We start from the raw sequence: 17,508 nt of genomic DNA, 5'->3' as shown, positions 1-17,508 counted from the left end.
AAGGGGGAGGGAAAGCAGGAAATTTGTTTGCCGCTCTTCAGAATATCATGACTAGTTCTAGTTTCTGGGGATTACAAAAAGGGGGCATTAAGCAACTTTCTTAGGGCCATGCTTGTTGCTTTCCACAACAACAAAATGTAAAGTTGCATAGATGTGTATGTGTGAGAGACACACACACACACACCAGGAAGTGCATTTATCGCTGCCTTACCTTGCAAAACATTATTGGAATTGGCGGTGGGCTGGGCAGCAGGAGCACTGGCCAGGGACACCACATTTGCTATAACTGGAGTAGAATCCTTCCTGAGAGACGGAGGGGGCCCCACCGAGGACGTTGGTGCCATGGAAAGATTTGCTAGGTAGAGGAAGCAGAATGAGTTGAAGTAGTGTAATGTGAATGGCACAAGTAGACAATATTTATACGTCAATCACTCTATTTCTCTACAGATGCAGTAGTTAGGTCATAAATACATTTGCACCCCCTTAACTAAACTTTACCCACTCTATCATAGTGGCAATGAAAATAGAAATGAAATCTCATTGTTGCTAATTGTCAGTGACCTTCCCAATTTAGCCCTATTTGAACCATTTAACTGTGCATACTTAAGTTTTTTTTAAAAAATTAGCTTGTTTTGTCTGGTCACAAAATAACACACAATAGAAGAGTAGAATGTTAATTAAATTGTAGATGTAGTGATAGTCAAACAACTTTTATCTGGAATTAATGGCAGCTAAGCACATTTCCTTGTGGGCTCCGTTTCTGAGTGAAAAGTCAATTAAAATGTTTATCGGGCAAACCCTGTTATCTTTATAGCTTTGAAAACTAAAATAGTGACTTAAGTTGGGGGAAAAGGAACTTTGAGCAGATATGACTTTATGCCAGGACTGGATGATTTTATCCAGGATATGAGTCTCCTTTTTGTTCAGAAGAATACAAAACACCATTATTGCTGCAATTCTACACACACCTGCCTAAAAAAAGAATACTGTCCCAATCAAGGAAAGTAATAGTCCTGCTTTTTAGACCACACCTGGAGTACTGTGTCCAGTTCTGGGACCCACAATTTAAGAAAGATATGGACAAACTAGAACATGTGCAGCGAAGGGTGACCAAGATGATCAAAGGTCTGGAAACCAAGTTTCATAAGGAATGGTTAAGGGAATTGGGCATGTTTAGCCTGGTAAAGAGGAGACTGAGATGAGAGGTGATGGCCACCTTCAAATATATAAAGGGCTGTCAAATGGAAGATGGAGCAAGTTTGTTTTCTCCTGCTCCAGAGGACCCAAACCAATGGTTTTAAGTTACAAGAAAGGAGATACCAACTAAACATCAGGAAGAACTTTCTGACAGTAAAAGCTGTTCAACAGTGGAAAAGCCTCCCTTGGGAGGTGATGGATTCTCCTTCACTGGAGGAATATTGGTTGCAATCTGTTCCTATCACTAGCCTAGTCCAGCTAGATTCATGTCCAGTCTACTGTTCAGTTGAAAGAAACACAAAGGAAGCATCCCTAGGCATGCTACACTCATTGATATGGGATTTGCTTGTAGCTGATGTCCCTACAGCTTCTCTGGCATCCATAATAGCAGCAGGCCTTCTTTTACCTGTATTGTTCTGAGGTGGGGGTGGGGGTGGCGGCGGTGGAGGAGGTGGAGGTGGCGGTGGATCTGATGCACACTGCTGATTGCAAAACATCAAAATGCAAAGCAAGTTGCAAAAATGCTTAATTTCCCCTCGCCATTTCAAGGACTCGCCAAGTTTGCCCTGCCTTTTGCAGCTGTCACATTTGGACATCTACAAAGAAGAGAAAAAGAGAGTACAATGTGCATATTGTTATTTTTAAAAAGTAAAAAAATATATATTGTTCATACATGTCTGACTGCTTTTCTCAAATGACTTCGTTATTGTAGTTGGTTTGCATCCTGTGAAAAATCCTGCTGACACAAATAACGTATGGCCTCCATGCCACTGAGGTCACCTAAGCCTCAAGTGACAGCAAAGGATCCAGAAGAATCCCCAAGCTACATACCCACTCCTTCAGAGGGATCATAGCCCCATCAAGAACAGGCAGCCTCCCATCCATCCAGTCTTGGAAACCACCCACTAACAGTCCTCAATCTTATCTGGAATGAGCTTCAGTTTGTTGGCTCTTATCCAGTCCATTACCAAGGCAAGAGCATCGGTCCAGCAATTTTTAAGACATGTTTGAACTCCAGAGCAGCTTACCTGATAAAACAAAACTGTGAATTTTGACATGCAGTCTTCTGAACAGAACTCCTCCACCTTGCCCCCAAAATGATTCTGAACCAGCTTGGGAGATGTCTGCAAACAGTAGCTGCACATCTTACAGTGGTTCCCCCAACGTTTGGCTAAGTCGTGCTTATACAGCAGCTTGCAGCCTGGAACAGCACAAGAGAACAAACAGCAATCAATTAAGATTCCCCCCCCCTCTACTCCAGTTCTCAAAGTAGGACAATATACACAAATAACAGGCAGCACAAACATCCCTTGTGAACAAAGCAGCCACAAGCAGTAACATATGGCTACTGCCTAAACACTACTTTGTGACATATTGACTTAAGAATAAGCAACAGGCTATTTTGCCCTTGTAATTAATAGACTAGCTCCTCAACGAATTGGATAAATTTAGATCCCAAACCATGTGGTTTTACAACCCTTGTCAAAATGTAACCTCAAATTCACATTTCAGGATTGAGGATTGCTAAATCCTCAACAGAGCCCTGTTCCTGTGGCAATAGGAAGCTCCAAGGTCTTGGACCAAAATGCCTTGGGACTAAAGTTTGAAATACACACTCCAGATCTGTCCCTTCTTACCTTCACTACAGAATGACTTGTCAATGCCTGAGAATCGCACAGTCTCTTTGATAATCTTCTCAATCTTGCAGTATTCACACATCGACATGACACAATTTATCTTCTTATACTCATCGCAGCAGGTCTTGCCACAGAACTGGAACATTTTACCCTGCAATTAAGCAAGAATACTTTGGTCAAACTGAATCCTCCAATGCCTGGCTGATTCAGGAGAGGACATGCCACCTTCAGTGGTAATGCAAATTTGCCCACTTCCATTAAATGCAAATCGGGGCTGAGTAAAAAGCCACCATCCCACAGAAGTGCGAGAAAAGCCTAGAGTAGAATAGTGGGCAGGCCTGACACCAGTGGTCAGTTAAGCTGGGCCCTGGCTGAGGCCCCAGAACTCAGAAGAGTCCCTCATTGGTCCAACCTGCTGTCCATCTGCCATGAAACCTGGTTGGTGACCACTATGACTCTGCCTTTTCTGGGCTCTAAGAACCAAGGGGGTCTTCTTGTCAGAGCCTAGCACTCTCAGGGCCAACATCTTAATGCCAGGCACTGCCTCTGTCATCACTGCAGTTTGTCAAAGCAACTACAAAGGCTTAATTTTTTTTTTTTAAATCTACATTGAAAAAATATTTCTAGTGAGTATGGTGGAAGCATGGGCATTCTCTTGGCTACCTTTGGTGATAGAGAAGCTGTTACTGCTGCTGCTGTCATTTAAAGTCCATTTTTTTCAAAAGTGGGGGACAGGGAGGAGTATCAAAATGCGCCGAGAGTCCCCTGAGGTGCCAATGCTGGTAGTGAACATAAATTCAAAAAAAAAATGCAGAAAATCTAGTTTCATATAAGAAAAATAACAACTTCCCACAACTTGTGGAGGTAAAGATACGCTCAAAAGTGTGTGGCCAATGTCTGTTGAAATCTCAGAACTCAAAAATATGGCTGAATAAATTTGCCCCAAAAAAGAATCCTCGAAGAATTATACAAAAGGGGATACAGTGCAAATCAGCCCACTTTGCATTTTGTATACAAATGTCAGCTTTCCTTGCTGCAGTGTATTTTAAAACTTATTATTAAGCATGGAATACACACAGCCTTGCCTGTCACTGGGAGTCTGGTCCACAATTAGAGCACCCACGTGTCTGGCTTCAAGAGGTCTGTGAACAACAACAACTGGCAGGTGCCAATTACCCTGTAATCGAGCAGTTCAGGCTTGGTTGCAAACAGGCGGCTACAGTGTTGACACTTGAGTTTGACGACAGTGCGGGCAAAGGTAACTTGCTGGGACTGAGCGGCGAGTCTCTGGAGACCAGCTGCGGCTGAGCTGCTGACCGAGCTGGGGGAAACTGTGGAGGTAGTGCTGCCCGCTGCTGAAACCGTGGCTCCTGAGGGGATACTGACAATCACTTGGCCCTGTGACAAGGGCACCACTGACGAGTTCATTCCCGCAGGCTTGTTGAACAAGTTCTGTTAAAGCAACAGGGGATGGAAAAACCTTGCATCAACAGGATTTTCTGTCAAGTTTGAGGGGTTCCTAGCATAGGGTCACCGTTTCAAAATTCCAGGGAGGAGCTAGCAATTTTAATAAGGATTGCAATAGCAGCCTGCTAATCTCTGGAGGTACACCCCACCACCCCAATTCCCTGCCCCACAGCCAACCTATCCCAAGTCTCCATGCTTTTCTTTCCTTTTAATTGTACTCCATCTGTGGAAAACAGAACTCTTAATTCTTGGGAAACTGATCTCAGAAAAGAAAATCATGGAGAACAAATGAAGACACAGAAGTCTGCATTATATCACAGAGGTTATACCAGTGTTATACCATCTCCATTGTCTTCTTGGTACCTGTTGAAGTTTTTTTTCCTCTTTCAACAAGCCTTCAAAGTGGAGAAGTTTTATCCTAGTTGGAATCCGTGTTGGATTTGAAATTGTTTTTATATATGCAGTTGTTTTCCCCCCAGATGCCCTCCCCCTTTCTAATTTTTTTTAATGCCAAGCGCATAAAACTGAACGTGCACAAGTTAAATATGTGCAAGTTGAGAGCTTACTCTCTCTGTGTGTGCAGGTGTGCATATTATGAAACCACTTCAAGATCCTTCATAGCAAACAATTCTTACGTTAAATATTATATTATTAATTATTATGATTACTATAATTTAACTGACACATCTCTGCACTATGTCTATTAAGTGTATTAGCACTCTTATCAGGATGAAACATAGCAATGGAGAAGCTAGTGGTCAAAAGGAGAGGGAGTATGCCCAAGGAAAGATTGGCAATGGCCACAAGTCCAGGAAGGGGAATGAGACTAGCACATCTGACAAGCCAATTGAGTAACTAAACTGGAAAACAGGACATACCTGAAAAGCCACCACGCAGCTATAGCTGCAAAAATTGCGTATGCTGCCATCTGACATAGCGAGGTGATACTGAGGGATGGCTGAGGTCTTACAGCTGTTACACTGAACCTGGACACCTGCCAGAGAGAAAAACAAATAATAACAGAAAAATAATAATGTAAGAAATTTAATGTGCTTTAAGGTCTCTTGATTTCAGAAAGTGTATATATGAAAAGGACAACACAACATTTACCTGAAGATGTGACCATTTTAACTCTGTGTGCTGACAAGCAGTTCACAGAACAAAAGAGCTCTGTTTTCCCCACATTATTTGTGCTTTCAATCATCTCAGCTGAAGATCTCAGAGATTTACACAGTGCGCAGGGAGTGATTTTTGCTGACTTCTGTAGGAAGAGGAACAACAGATTTTTCCCAATTCTGAGAGCAGAAACAGTTCACTTGCCCACATAGCCCACTTGCAGGTGAAAGAAATAGGTGTGTCACATACACAAAACAAAAGTGAGCTTAGTATTTATTAAGTCAATTTACACACTGCTCACTATACATAAAACATCTTCAAGTGGTTTCCAAAAAGGAGTCAAAGATGCCAAAGTAAAGAGTCATAGACTTGCAACAGTATCTTTTACAATAGGAAACAAAACCAGTCCCAATTTGTTTCTAGGGGCTGGACTACATGACTGTCTAAGACTCAGGTTTCCAGGTTTCTAAGACTTTCCCAGGAAAGTCACTTTGTGAGGGGATGATCCTGCGGCAGGTTCAGAATGCAAAATTCTCTCCCCTGTACCCAGAGCTGTTCGCCTGTGCAGCATGGCCAATGCCCATCTGGCCCGGAGAAATAAAAACTGGTGGTAAGCTCCCCTTTCCTTCCCACTACAGGTTCTCTCAAATTTTCTCCTTGTGTCAATAGAAGGAAAGTAGAATTCTGGCCTTTATGTTGAAAGCACTCCCTCGCCTCCCCTATCTGGCTGCTCTCCACAGACACAACTATAAACAAGTTTCATATTATAAGCTATAGGGTTAAGGCTCCACGCAAGCCTAGTGTGCATTAAAATAATGATTTAAAACAGTAACAGCAACACACACCAGGAACAAAAGAAACAAAACACAGACCTGTTTGTATGCAGTGACACACGTTGAACTGCAAAACTTTTTGGACTGCCCCTCGATCTGAAGCATGTGGCACTGGCCTGAGGCACTGTAACAGTAACCCCCACAGTTCTCACAGCAGTTCATGGTCAAGTTGTTTGCTGAGCGGAACTTGGAGAAGCAGGCGTCACTGCAGAGTTTGTGCACAACATTCTGGTAATTCACTTCATGCCGAATCTGAGAGAGCAAAAAAAACCCAAAACCATTACATGGGAGTATTCCAAGGAGTTCTTTCTCTCAAAATAATTATGCATTTTAAAAAATCTAGTGGATTACAGCATTTCCCCCCTCCTACCTACCAACTCCCTTTGATTTTTTTTAATTAAACAAGATAGACTTACAGAAGTGTTTAAAAACTGGCAATCCAGGTAAGTAAATTTTGCATCTTGCAAATTTTGAATTTCTTACAATTTATTTACTTACTTATAGTATACTTAATTTGTATACTACCCTCCATCCATAGATCTCAGGGTGGTTCACAACAGAAATACTAGGCATTGTGAGTGAATCATACTTATGATAGGCATCACATTATTTGTTATGAAAGTTAAAATCAATATTCTAAGACCCCCAAATGAAGTAACTTGCCAGACTTGCTACAAGTTTTGTTTCATCGTGAATTCCGATTAAAAATTAAGCAACCGAGCAAACCCATTTTTGCTTTTCTGAACCACAAAGGCAAAGAATTTCAGTGATTCAGGAGAATTCCACTGGAATGATGCAGTAGAAACTTGGGGGTGAGAGTGGGAAACAATATTATATGCAAGAAGTAGACTTTAGCACAGCCTTCCCCATCCCAGCTTGCTTGCTCACATCCTAACCCATTACTGATTCCAGACACAGGTTCAGAAGTTCAATGGCCTCCTTGGTTCAAGATGCAAGTGATAAGAGGAGAATGCCATCTGCATACTGGTGACAGCAAACTCCAAAACTCTTCTTTGGAACTGGATTCTATTGCATGGTGGCTATAACTGCCCTCACCGCCCTCACCCTCACACGTGCAGATGTACAGAGTGCTCTTTATAATTTGCAACTTGGAAACCAACCAATGAAGTTAGACAAGCTAGTGATTTGATGAAAGCAATATGCAGAGCTTCATGGCTGAGTGAGCACTGAATGTGGCTTTTCCCACACCGAAAGCCGATTCACTAATCACCTGGCATCCTGACCAACCAAACATTTAGAAAAAGGGTTTGCGATTTCAGTTACCACTGCATTCTTCTGGCACATGCTGCACTTGGTGGAAATACTGTTTGTGTGAATGGTGACGACAGGCTTCCTTTTCAGCTCGTACATGGATAGACACGACTGGCTGCAGAAGTCCTTGCTGGAGTTAGTGTTGTCAAACTGAGCGGTAATCACATCCTTTGGATTCAGAATTTCCCTACACAGTTTTGAAAGAGGAAGAAATCAGGTGTTCAACTTTCACAACCACAAATTTACATCCTCCACAGACCAGTGAGGTTCTCTACAATACCAAATGTCAGCATAGCAGTTGTGATCTGTCTAGCTAGCATGTTCCACTTTACAAATGGATCAAGTGGTACCAATGAGTGTGACCTGGCCTGACTACATCTGAATCACAGAAGTAAACCCAGGGCAAGCTTCAGTTACTTCGTGGGTACTTCCAGGGATGTACAAGCTCTGTATCAACACTCCCACAACCAGAACATGTCTTCAAAATTTATCTATCTATCTTTATAAAAGATTGTTAAGTCCAGTCAAAGGCGACTATGGGGTGTGGCACTCATCTCACTTCAGGCTAAGGGAGCCGGCATTTGTCCACAAACAGCTTTCCAGGTCATGTGGCCAGCAGGACTAAACTACTTCGTGACGGAAACCAGAGTGCATGGAAATGCCTTTTACCTTCCCGCCGTAGCGGTACATATTTATCTACTTGAACTGGTGTGCTTTTGAACTGCTAGGTTGACAGAAGCTGGCACAGAGCAACAAGAGCTCACAACCATCATGCAAGTTCAAACCACTGACCTTCTGATCGGGAAGCCCAAGAGGCTCAGTGGTTTAGACCACAACGCCACCCGCATCCATTCAAATTACATTCCCAGGGCTGTTTACAAAATAATAATATTAGTGCTATGTTTCTTTCCCCTTTCACAAAAAAGAATAAAAAGCAAAAAATGCTAAGATTTTTCCCATTCCTTCTGCTGATCGTCAGTGTCAAAAGTCTGCTTTGCAAGCATTTTATTTTTATTGACTTGAGTACATGGGTGCTTCCAGACTGTCACAACATTTGGGGTGGAATTCAATCACATACCAGCAAATCCAAGTTACAAAACTGAGTTGATGCTCTTATGTAACAAACCTCTCCCCCCCAAACCCCACCCACCCAAAGTGGACTTTCTGCAGCAAAGGGAAGTGTGAGATAACATGTACTTGACACAATGCCTTCTAAACTCCCCACAAACGATTCAGAATGATTTGTAGCACATTTCAAAGCCTCAGAGCCCTTACTTTGAGCAGCTGGAACAGGTTTTCTTGGAAGAAGCTGGTGGTCTTGTGGCTGGTACAGTATATCCCGTGAGGCACAGTGTGGAGCAGAAGAGCTGAGTGGAGCCTTTCCTCTGATAGGCTGTTTGCCCCTTCTGTAGGATCTTCTTACAGCCTGAACAGGAAACCCGAACAGCCGTACTCGGGACTGAAGGAAGCAGTTTGTTCATGCCAGAGGATGGTGTGTTAGGTGGGAAATTGGAAGTCAGCTGTGGAGCTTACCAAGAAGAGAGGAAAGAGATATGCTGCTATTGAGGATATCTTCAGAGGCTCTCCTCTGGGTATTCCACCTCCACCTCAGAAGCAGGTGGCGACCAGAGGTGGGGAGGAGCTTCTTGGTTGTTGCACCTCATTTTTAGAAGTCCCTCCCCAGAGAAGTTTGCCTGGGGCCAATGCTGCTATTTTTTTTTTGTAATGTATTACTGACTTTTAATAACAGATAATACATAAAACATAAAAAAGAACTCTGCCTCCCTCCCTATATAAAATAAACAAATCACTACTATTACCCTTCTGCTCATTTGCTCAAACAAAATACAGAAAGCCATTTCTTCCAAGGCAATTAGTATATAGTTATGTACTACTTTGGAAACCGGACTTATGAACAGGAAGAAGTCAAATTACTGGCCACCAATGCCCCATTAAATTATCAGTTTTCTGTCTCCCTTTCTGAGTCCTGATTTTCTGCGCTGAGCGACTTATCCATAATTAATAAATCCCAAACTGTCTGCACCCAATCCTCTTCTGCAGAGGATTCAATAGATTTTCATGTCTGTGCTATCACTAATCTGGCAGCTGTTAACAAATTATGAAACAATTTCTTTTGGCAAAGCCTTTTTAAAATGTCCCTAGGCTTTTAATGCTATAATTTATTTAAAAGTTCTCTTTTGATTTCTGTTATTTATCTTGCTTTTGTAAATTTCCCTGGAAGCATTGCTGAAGGATGGCATAGCCATCTGAAGAACAGGAGGGGCAAGCGCAAGCCTTTTCCTTACCAAGCGGGCTGCCACTGACTGAAAACACAGCACTGATCTTCAGTTCCCCTTCCTGAGTTTTTGGCTGCTGGCCATATTCCTGAAACAAAACAGCTACAGGTAAAATTCCAGCCACTGTGATCACCAGTACTCAATCTATTGTGTAAATCCTGGGCCACATTTGAAATAATTGTGCTCAAACTCCAGTACAATAATTAACAATTCATTTACTAATCACCTTCTGCAAGGCCCAGACTCACCAGCCCTACTGAAGAGGCTCCTCATGAGGCCGGAGGAACATTGCCTGGCTGTGAGTGTGTAGGTCGCTCCCTGCAAACTCACCAGCCCTAGAAAGAGGCTCCTCGTGAGGCCGGAGGAACATCGTCCAGCTATTGTTTTATTGATTTAATATGCTGTAAACCACTTTACAGTGGTTTACAGAGATTTTTATTAAAAATGTAAAGCAATATAGAAATTAAAATGAATAAAAATAAATAAACATCTCAAGGTGATGTATAATAAAATAATGCTCCATTGGGTTGGATGCCATGACAGATCACTTTCCCTATGCAGTATGCTGATGTCAACCACGTTTGATGGTAATGGCTCACCAAACTCCATCCCTACTTTTACTCTCCTCCATGCCCCTGCACCACTTATACATGCATCCAAGATACTGCACTTTTCCATAAAAAGAGTTATTCTAAAGGCAACTATAAAAGCATCCAATGAGCTAAGAACAGAGATGCAACCCCACCCCTACTACCACTCAATATCTTCACCATACAGCTTTAACCCAGCTGCCAATGCTGCACTTATAACACAGAGACAGGTCAAGGCTAGGCAGTTTATGTCCCATCTTACCTCAGTATTATCTGGTTCATCCTTAATTTTGTTCAGCAGCCCCTGCTGAGGTGCAATAGCTTTATCGTAGTCATTGTCCAAAGGCTCTTCCTTAATTCTAATATTTGGTGCATAGGAATTCCCCAGCTCTTGACCAACGGATTCCTTATTAGCAAACAGGTAGCTAGACTCCTAGCACACAAGAACAGTAACTTCAGCAGCATACACATTTGGGAGACAATTTCCCCAGTTACCTTTGAATTTAGCTACAGTCCACTTTCCCAGTTTTTCTCTTTTCTGGCAGCTTTCCCCATGACCTCTCCTCTTGTCCTTGTTACCCTGAGTTTCTAGGTCAGGAAACATCTTCTACTTTGCCCCTATCAGAGCAGCTCAGCGAATGACAGTCCAGGACCCTTCAACTAGCTCCACCGTTCTGTGACATTATGGCAACTTAGCCAACTATTAGCAGAGGATTCAGCAGCAGCACAACAAAATCTCTACAATATTTCTATTCCAAAAAAATGCACTTTGATATGCCAATCAAATAAAGGCCCACGACTTACCCTGAAGTTAGTTTCTGGTGTTTGTGGTGCCAACTGTGTCCGTAATGTTTCATCCACTTGATTAGTAACTAGGGAAAAACATTCAATTAGCATCCCTTTGGAAAGCAATTCACTGCAACCTGTGGACTACTGCAGCAATGCAGGGGTGGGGAACTGCATTCGGCTGGCAGGCCTGATCCTGATCTTCTGATTTCTCCACCCACTCCAACCACAGGTGGGCAATCAACCAACATCATGCAACAACTTCACTCACTGTCAGCACCAATCAGTTGAACAGCACTGTCAGTGAACCCCACTTATCAAGGAACAATTGGGAGCACATGTTAAATTTTTAAAAAAATATTCCTTTGCAGCAAAATACTTAGCTGCCCCATATTACGTCATCAGGTGTAAGACTGGTCAGCATGGTTTGGGGGAAATGGACTCAGGGGCCAAATTAGAACCCTTGCCAGGTCTAATTAAGTCTCCAGTCCAGAAGTCCCCATCACTGATGTACTATTTTGTTCATCAGTTTTTTCAAAAGTGGATGGAACTGAGTATGTCAACCAGATGCAGCCATCCATGAGGCAAAGTGAGTGCCATTAAGCGTGGCAGACAAATCTGTCCCATGGTGTGTAATCCACTGGGAATTTATTTGAAGATGTTTCACTGAAATAAGCAGAAACTCATTAAGTTTAATCTAAACCCTAAGGTTTGCTCTCTGCTTAACCTTAGCAAACAAAGTGTTACCTGATTTATCGAGGAAACTGCTTTTCAATCTGGAATCCATTTCCTTCGGCATTTTTTCCAATCGTTTGTCATGCTCCTGAAAAGGTCCTTCTCTGGCTTTCTCCTTTGTCAAAAAAATATCTTTAGCATCATCTCTGCCTATGCTAAAATCTTTCCGAACAGACTTAAATACAGAGGGCCCTTTGTCAAAAGGGGAAGAGAGGTCTTTCTGAATCACATTTTGCATCTGTGTGTCTTTCTCATTGTCCACTGCATGATCCCGAACCCTCCTCATATCTCCCCGACTATCTTCAGGGCGCGAAGGGAGGCTATCCTTTGCCGGAAAAGTTTGCTCATCCTCATTGTCACTCCCAACAATAGGAATCCCTGTAAGATCCCCAGAGTTCAAGAAGTAATCACTGTCAACCAGCAAGGAGTTTGTAGATCCTGTTCGATTCTGCATTCTGTATGGTATGCTGTCGAAGGCAGGGGTTAGGTTGTGAACAGTTTTCTCAGACATTTCTGTAGGTACAAGCTCACCACCTGGAAAAGGAAAAAGAATAAGATGCTTTCCAAAACCAACATATTTACAATATGGAAGCAAATATAAGGATGAGGATATTGTTTTGGGCTTTCAGCTGGATATTACAGCTTGTAATTTTGATGTTTTGTATTTCAAAAGTTGCTTTTTGCAACCTTGTGACCGGATGTGAAAGAGGGAAGGAGACTTAATAAAAAAAAAAGTATGTGTGCCCCAATGTATTTATTACACTTTAGGGTAGTGGTGTCCAAACTTTTTTCAAAGAGGGCCAGATTTGATGAAGTGAAGGGCTGTGGAGGCTGACTAAAGGGCCAACCAAAGTTGCCGACCTTTTTTTAGGATTTTACCCCAGGAAATGAACTGCCACAGGGGCTGGATTAAACCAACCGGCGGGCCAGATTAGGCCCCCAAAATAGACTTTGGACATGCCTGCTTTAGGGGATGGAATAATGTCCTAAATCTGTCATGAACATACTGCTGATCAACTTCTTTGGAGGACTCAAAGTTCCAGTATGCTGAGAAGAAACAATTAACAATGTTCTTACCATTCTCAAAAATTCCTGGTTCCAGTCTTCCTCCTCACCCTTGCCCCAACAATTTGCTGTTATGTCCAAAAAGTACAGACTGTAGTTAACATAAACTAGAGTTCATTGTAACAAGCCAGGGTCAAACCATGATTTATGCTGCACCCTTAAGACTTGATCATGAACTAGTATAACAACCAAAATGGGGCACTCATTTCACCTTTAAGGCTGCACACTATTTGACAATTTTAGAAAGCTTTGTGCCAAGACCTTAAGATAGCTTTCTTTGGTCTATACAGCCAGTTTAAACACTATTAGCCTACATGTGGTCAGTGTGTGTTTGTGTCCTCCAATATACAGCTACTTACTGACGCACCAGACATCCTAGTTCTTACTACTCTTAATTTGCAACGTTCCGCAGTTTTAGAGTTCTCTGTGGGGTTATCAGGAATTGCCACAATTACTGCAGATGGGTGGAGAATGCATCCCCCCCAACAGTTTTGCAAAGTGTCAGTATCAGAGTTTTGAAATACATGTAGTAGCTACCAAACTGGGTTATTAGTTAATGATCTGGAATATTTTTTGTTACTTACAAGCCCACCACTTAATGACTGGACTTAAGCCATCTGGAACTGGGATTCTGGCATCTTTTAAGAAAGGGACAGAAACTTTTAGCTCATAAAGAGTTTCTGAGGAGGAGTTTCTGAGGAGGAAGGAATCTTTTGTAAATAAACAAATAAAAGAAGCACTTACGTTTTTCTGCTATACTCCCAAAAACTGCATCAGCTTTGTCTTCATACTGCAAAGAGAAAAGGAAATATATAATTATTCTGGTTTATTCACATAATTTTTCATTTATTTATCTATATATTAAATTTCTATGCCGCTCCTTCATTCAAGAATCACAGGGCGGTTTACAATATGAAACACAAAAATACATGATAGGAGAAAAGTATTTTCCTCTTCCAGTTACCAAATTCCCAGTGCAAAAACTCACAACTTTATAATGCAGCTATCTTACAATTCAGCCTTCTACACAAATGAAAGAAACAGAGTATCTATTCCTACCAAGACTGTCTTATTTTATACAGAAAGGCATAAAATGACCATTAAGGATTAACCAAAAATAGATTCATTCACAACATGAAAAGATTTAGCAACTGTTGAAAATCCAATGATTTTTTTAAAAAAACCTGGTGGTTTAAAAGATAATGTTATTTCATGATGGTGCACCCTCAACAAAGTTCAGAAATTGGAAGTTTGCAGATGGCCCACCCCATGCCCTGTGATTAGTAACAATGCAGGACTGTCGCAAATTTTGTTTGCTTACAATTCTCTATGCACCCACATTTTCCTATGGTTTTTCAGGTCCATATCCAAATGGGGAGAATGGAACCAGAGAGAATACCCACATTGACCTGGTCCTGTGATTCCAAATGAAGTTTCTGAACCTTAGTGTATTACTAGAGGAATCCTAGGAGTTGACAAATGCCAGTTTCTTGTTTCAATAGCTGGCAGGAGAGGTGGTTTCTCTGTTTAACAGCAGTTAAACAGTGAGAGATGCTTTTCCTCTGATCAGCTGTGTTTGATGGTATGGTGCAGGCAAAGTAGTGTTACAAACCTGGCATTCCAATGCTGAGCACTACTGCTGTTTACCAAGAGGGAGAGGGTCAAGGCAAGGAGAGCTCAGTAAGGAGCCAATCTGCTGTTCCTGTTGTTGCACCTACACCAAGCTATGCACACCTCATCCTCCCAGTAAGCGGAAGTGAGACTCAGAATTGGGAAGCCAGGCACGCAATACCACCCTGCCTGCACTGCTGCCTCTAACATAGTAGGGTTGAGAATGGTACTGTTACTAACATGGTGCGGTACTTGTAGCTGTGCTTCCTAGTGCCATAACAATGGTTTCTGGTAATTAAAAATGTCAAAGCATTTTTTGAAAATAATCTACCCAAAGAGGTACACTGACAGGTGAGGAATGTAGCGGCCTACTTATTCACATTTCAGTGGATTTGTAGACCAGTGCTTTTCCCCCTCTAAAAGGCACTCACAGGGTCTCATAGATAATATCAAGTTAGACCAGCAGTATAAGTGTTAGCAATACAAGTGTTAGCAAACTAGAACACACTGTAAAATGTACAAGTGATGAATACAACCAGCTATCTGTACAAGCAAAGTAGAAAATATTATAACAGAATAAGTTTAACCACACTTTCACTTGGCCCGTATTTTGATTGTATTAATCTTACCCGCTGAATCGGATCTGATCAGATTTGAAGAGATTCTGCTTAACCGAGCTTCAATTCAGTGGGTAAGATCAGATTTTCACAAGGCACAGCAGTGGAACAGCGAAAAAAGCTTTAGAGCCTAGGGAAATTAATTGGTACACAACATGATCAAAATATGACATTGTGAGAGGAAACTGTTTCCTCATAACATGTGTTTCTCTCATTAATGAAAACTTAAGTCCTGCATATAATTTTGTGTTCTGGTATTTTAAAATTTGACTGTTCTCTGCTCTGTCTGCTTTTAACAGATGCCATTAGTCAGGAAATACTCTGTCATACTGGCCAGCGAATATACACTCATGTTTTGGCTTTTATATTTCAAGCCTGCAGTGTCCCCCATAGCACTGTTAACTTATCTTCTACCAGTGTGTCAATTTCTCCTGAACATAACATAGGTATTTATGCACACTTTGAAAATACAGTGGTGCCTCGCAAGACAAAATTAATCCGTTCCTTGAGTCTCTTCGTCTAGCGGTTTTTTCGTCTTGCGAAGCAAGCCTATTAGCGGTTTAGCGGATTAGCGCTATTAGTGGTTTAGCGGCTATTAAAGGCTTAGTGGATTAGCAGCTAAAAGGCTATTAGCGGCTTAGAAAAGGGGGGGGGGAGCGGGAAAAAAATTGGAACACTTGCAAGACGTTTTCGTCTTGCATAGCAAGCCGATAGGGAAAATCGTCTTGCGAAGCAGCTCAAAAATGGAAAACCCTTTCGTCTAGTGGGTTTTCCGTCTTGCGAGGCATTCGTCTTGCGGGGCACCACTGTAGTCTCTAAATCTATAGTTCTAGGAACATCATCTTCCAATTAACATTAATTTCTGATTCATTTTTTTCAAAGTTATAATCTCTGGTCCGATTCTGCTTTGTATTCCAAAGTAAATTTACCTACCCTCATGTACCTATCCAACAACCAAACATACTCATTCATCTTCACTCTGTCTGACAGACTTTGTTAATTCTTCAATCACAGATGAAGAAACATCAGATACTGAAGTCACTTGTGTTATGGCTCCACTTGTTAATGTTCAAAAGAAAGGATTGCTCTTTTGCAGCATGTTTCCAAAAATGATACTATCCAATAAAACATTATTGGTCATCATTAAAATGGCTAAGCTCACATTCAAGGCAAAGCCATAGCTAGGGAAACCAATCATGGTTTCTTCAGCAAATATGTCTCACAGATAAGTAAACAATTTATGGCTTGTTTCCCCAGAGCTTGCTTTGTTTTCCAGCTGCTGATGTGTCTGTAGCTTAGCAAGCATATGGGGTGGGGTGTTCTAACAAACAACAGTTAAACAAGACCAGTTGATTCAGACAGAGCATTAAACCATAGTTTAAACAAGCCATGGTTTCTCATGCTGGTTCGTTGCCAGAAAACAAACCATGATAAAACTGCAGGCCATATATGGACATTCTTTTTTTGTATTTGTATTTAGTTTTATTGGTTATAATGTAAACAGTATAACAGGTAACAAAGGTTTAGCAGCCAGATTTACAATTACAACAAGGGTGTGATGTATTGAAACGTAACACTGTGAGACATCTATCAAAACGAGATGAACATAAAATATCCATTTCAACATAAACCATGAGTCACTGGGTACCAATAGCCAGCATTATATTTATTAATAAAGCTTATAAACAGAAACCAGATGACAAAGTTATCATGTTTTGCCAAACCCTTAATGCATGATGATAACATGAGTGCTCTGAAAGAGCAATATCCCATATTCTTGACCACCATCTCTCTTTGGAGGGCCCATCTGGGGCTTTCCAGTTTTGAGCAACTTCTAAGCAGTACAGCCGCCAGTAATAAGGAGATTAAATGTTTGTGATACCTTGAGGTTTGTCAGACTTTCACCTGTCAAAAATCTTTCAGAAAGACCAGGTGCATTCAGATGAAATATCAGAAATTCAGGGGAACCAGGCCAATTTCTTGTAATTGTAGATGAATAAAAGCAAACATATTAGACACAATGCTAATTTCATCTATGATTAAAAGTAGTAAAGGCTTAATGAGGCTCTGTAGAAAGGCAGCAGTGTCAAGACCTAACTTTCAATACTTTATCCATGTGCTCCACTGGGAGCATAAAACAGTTTATGGGATAATCACACTACCAATGCTGCACTGAGTATAAGAAGAGCCTTGCTGGATCAGGCCAAAGGCCCATCTGGACCAAATTGTTTTCACATTAGCCAACCAGATGCCTACGGGAAGGCCATAGGCAGGACAGGGATGCA

At 41.6% G+C, this 17,508-nt stretch overlaps 1 protein-coding gene across 1 annotated transcript in view; it reads right to left on the bottom strand.

Moving 5' to 3' along the window:
• The window catches only part of ZMYM4 (zinc finger MYM-type containing 4), a 48,239-nt gene that overhangs the window by 13,840 nt on the left and 16,891 nt on the right, over positions 1-17,508 (bottom strand). Inside the window, 15 exon segments of the mRNA XM_083511555.1 lie at positions 212-355; positions 1,604-1,793; positions 2,226-2,398; positions 2,835-2,985; positions 4,011-4,286; positions 5,180-5,295; positions 5,412-5,562; positions 6,290-6,502; positions 7,535-7,709; positions 8,798-9,050; positions 9,829-9,907; positions 10,672-10,842; positions 11,214-11,281; positions 11,943-12,464; positions 13,740-13,785. Coding sequence (XP_083367681.1) covers positions 212-355; positions 1,604-1,793; positions 2,226-2,398; positions 2,835-2,985; positions 4,011-4,286; positions 5,180-5,295; positions 5,412-5,562; positions 6,290-6,502; positions 7,535-7,709; positions 8,798-9,050; positions 9,829-9,907; positions 10,672-10,842; positions 11,214-11,281; positions 11,943-12,464; positions 13,740-13,785 — 2,728 coding nt within the window.

The sequence above is a fragment of the Podarcis liolepis genome, assembly GCF_965112155.1.
Source record: "Podarcis liolepis genome assembly, chromosome: 7".
Lineage (NCBI taxonomy): Eukaryota > Metazoa > Chordata > Lepidosauria > Squamata > Lacertidae > Podarcis > Podarcis liolepis.
Note: the sequence above shows the minus strand (reverse complement) of the source record. Positions and strands in the feature narration are given on the sequence as shown.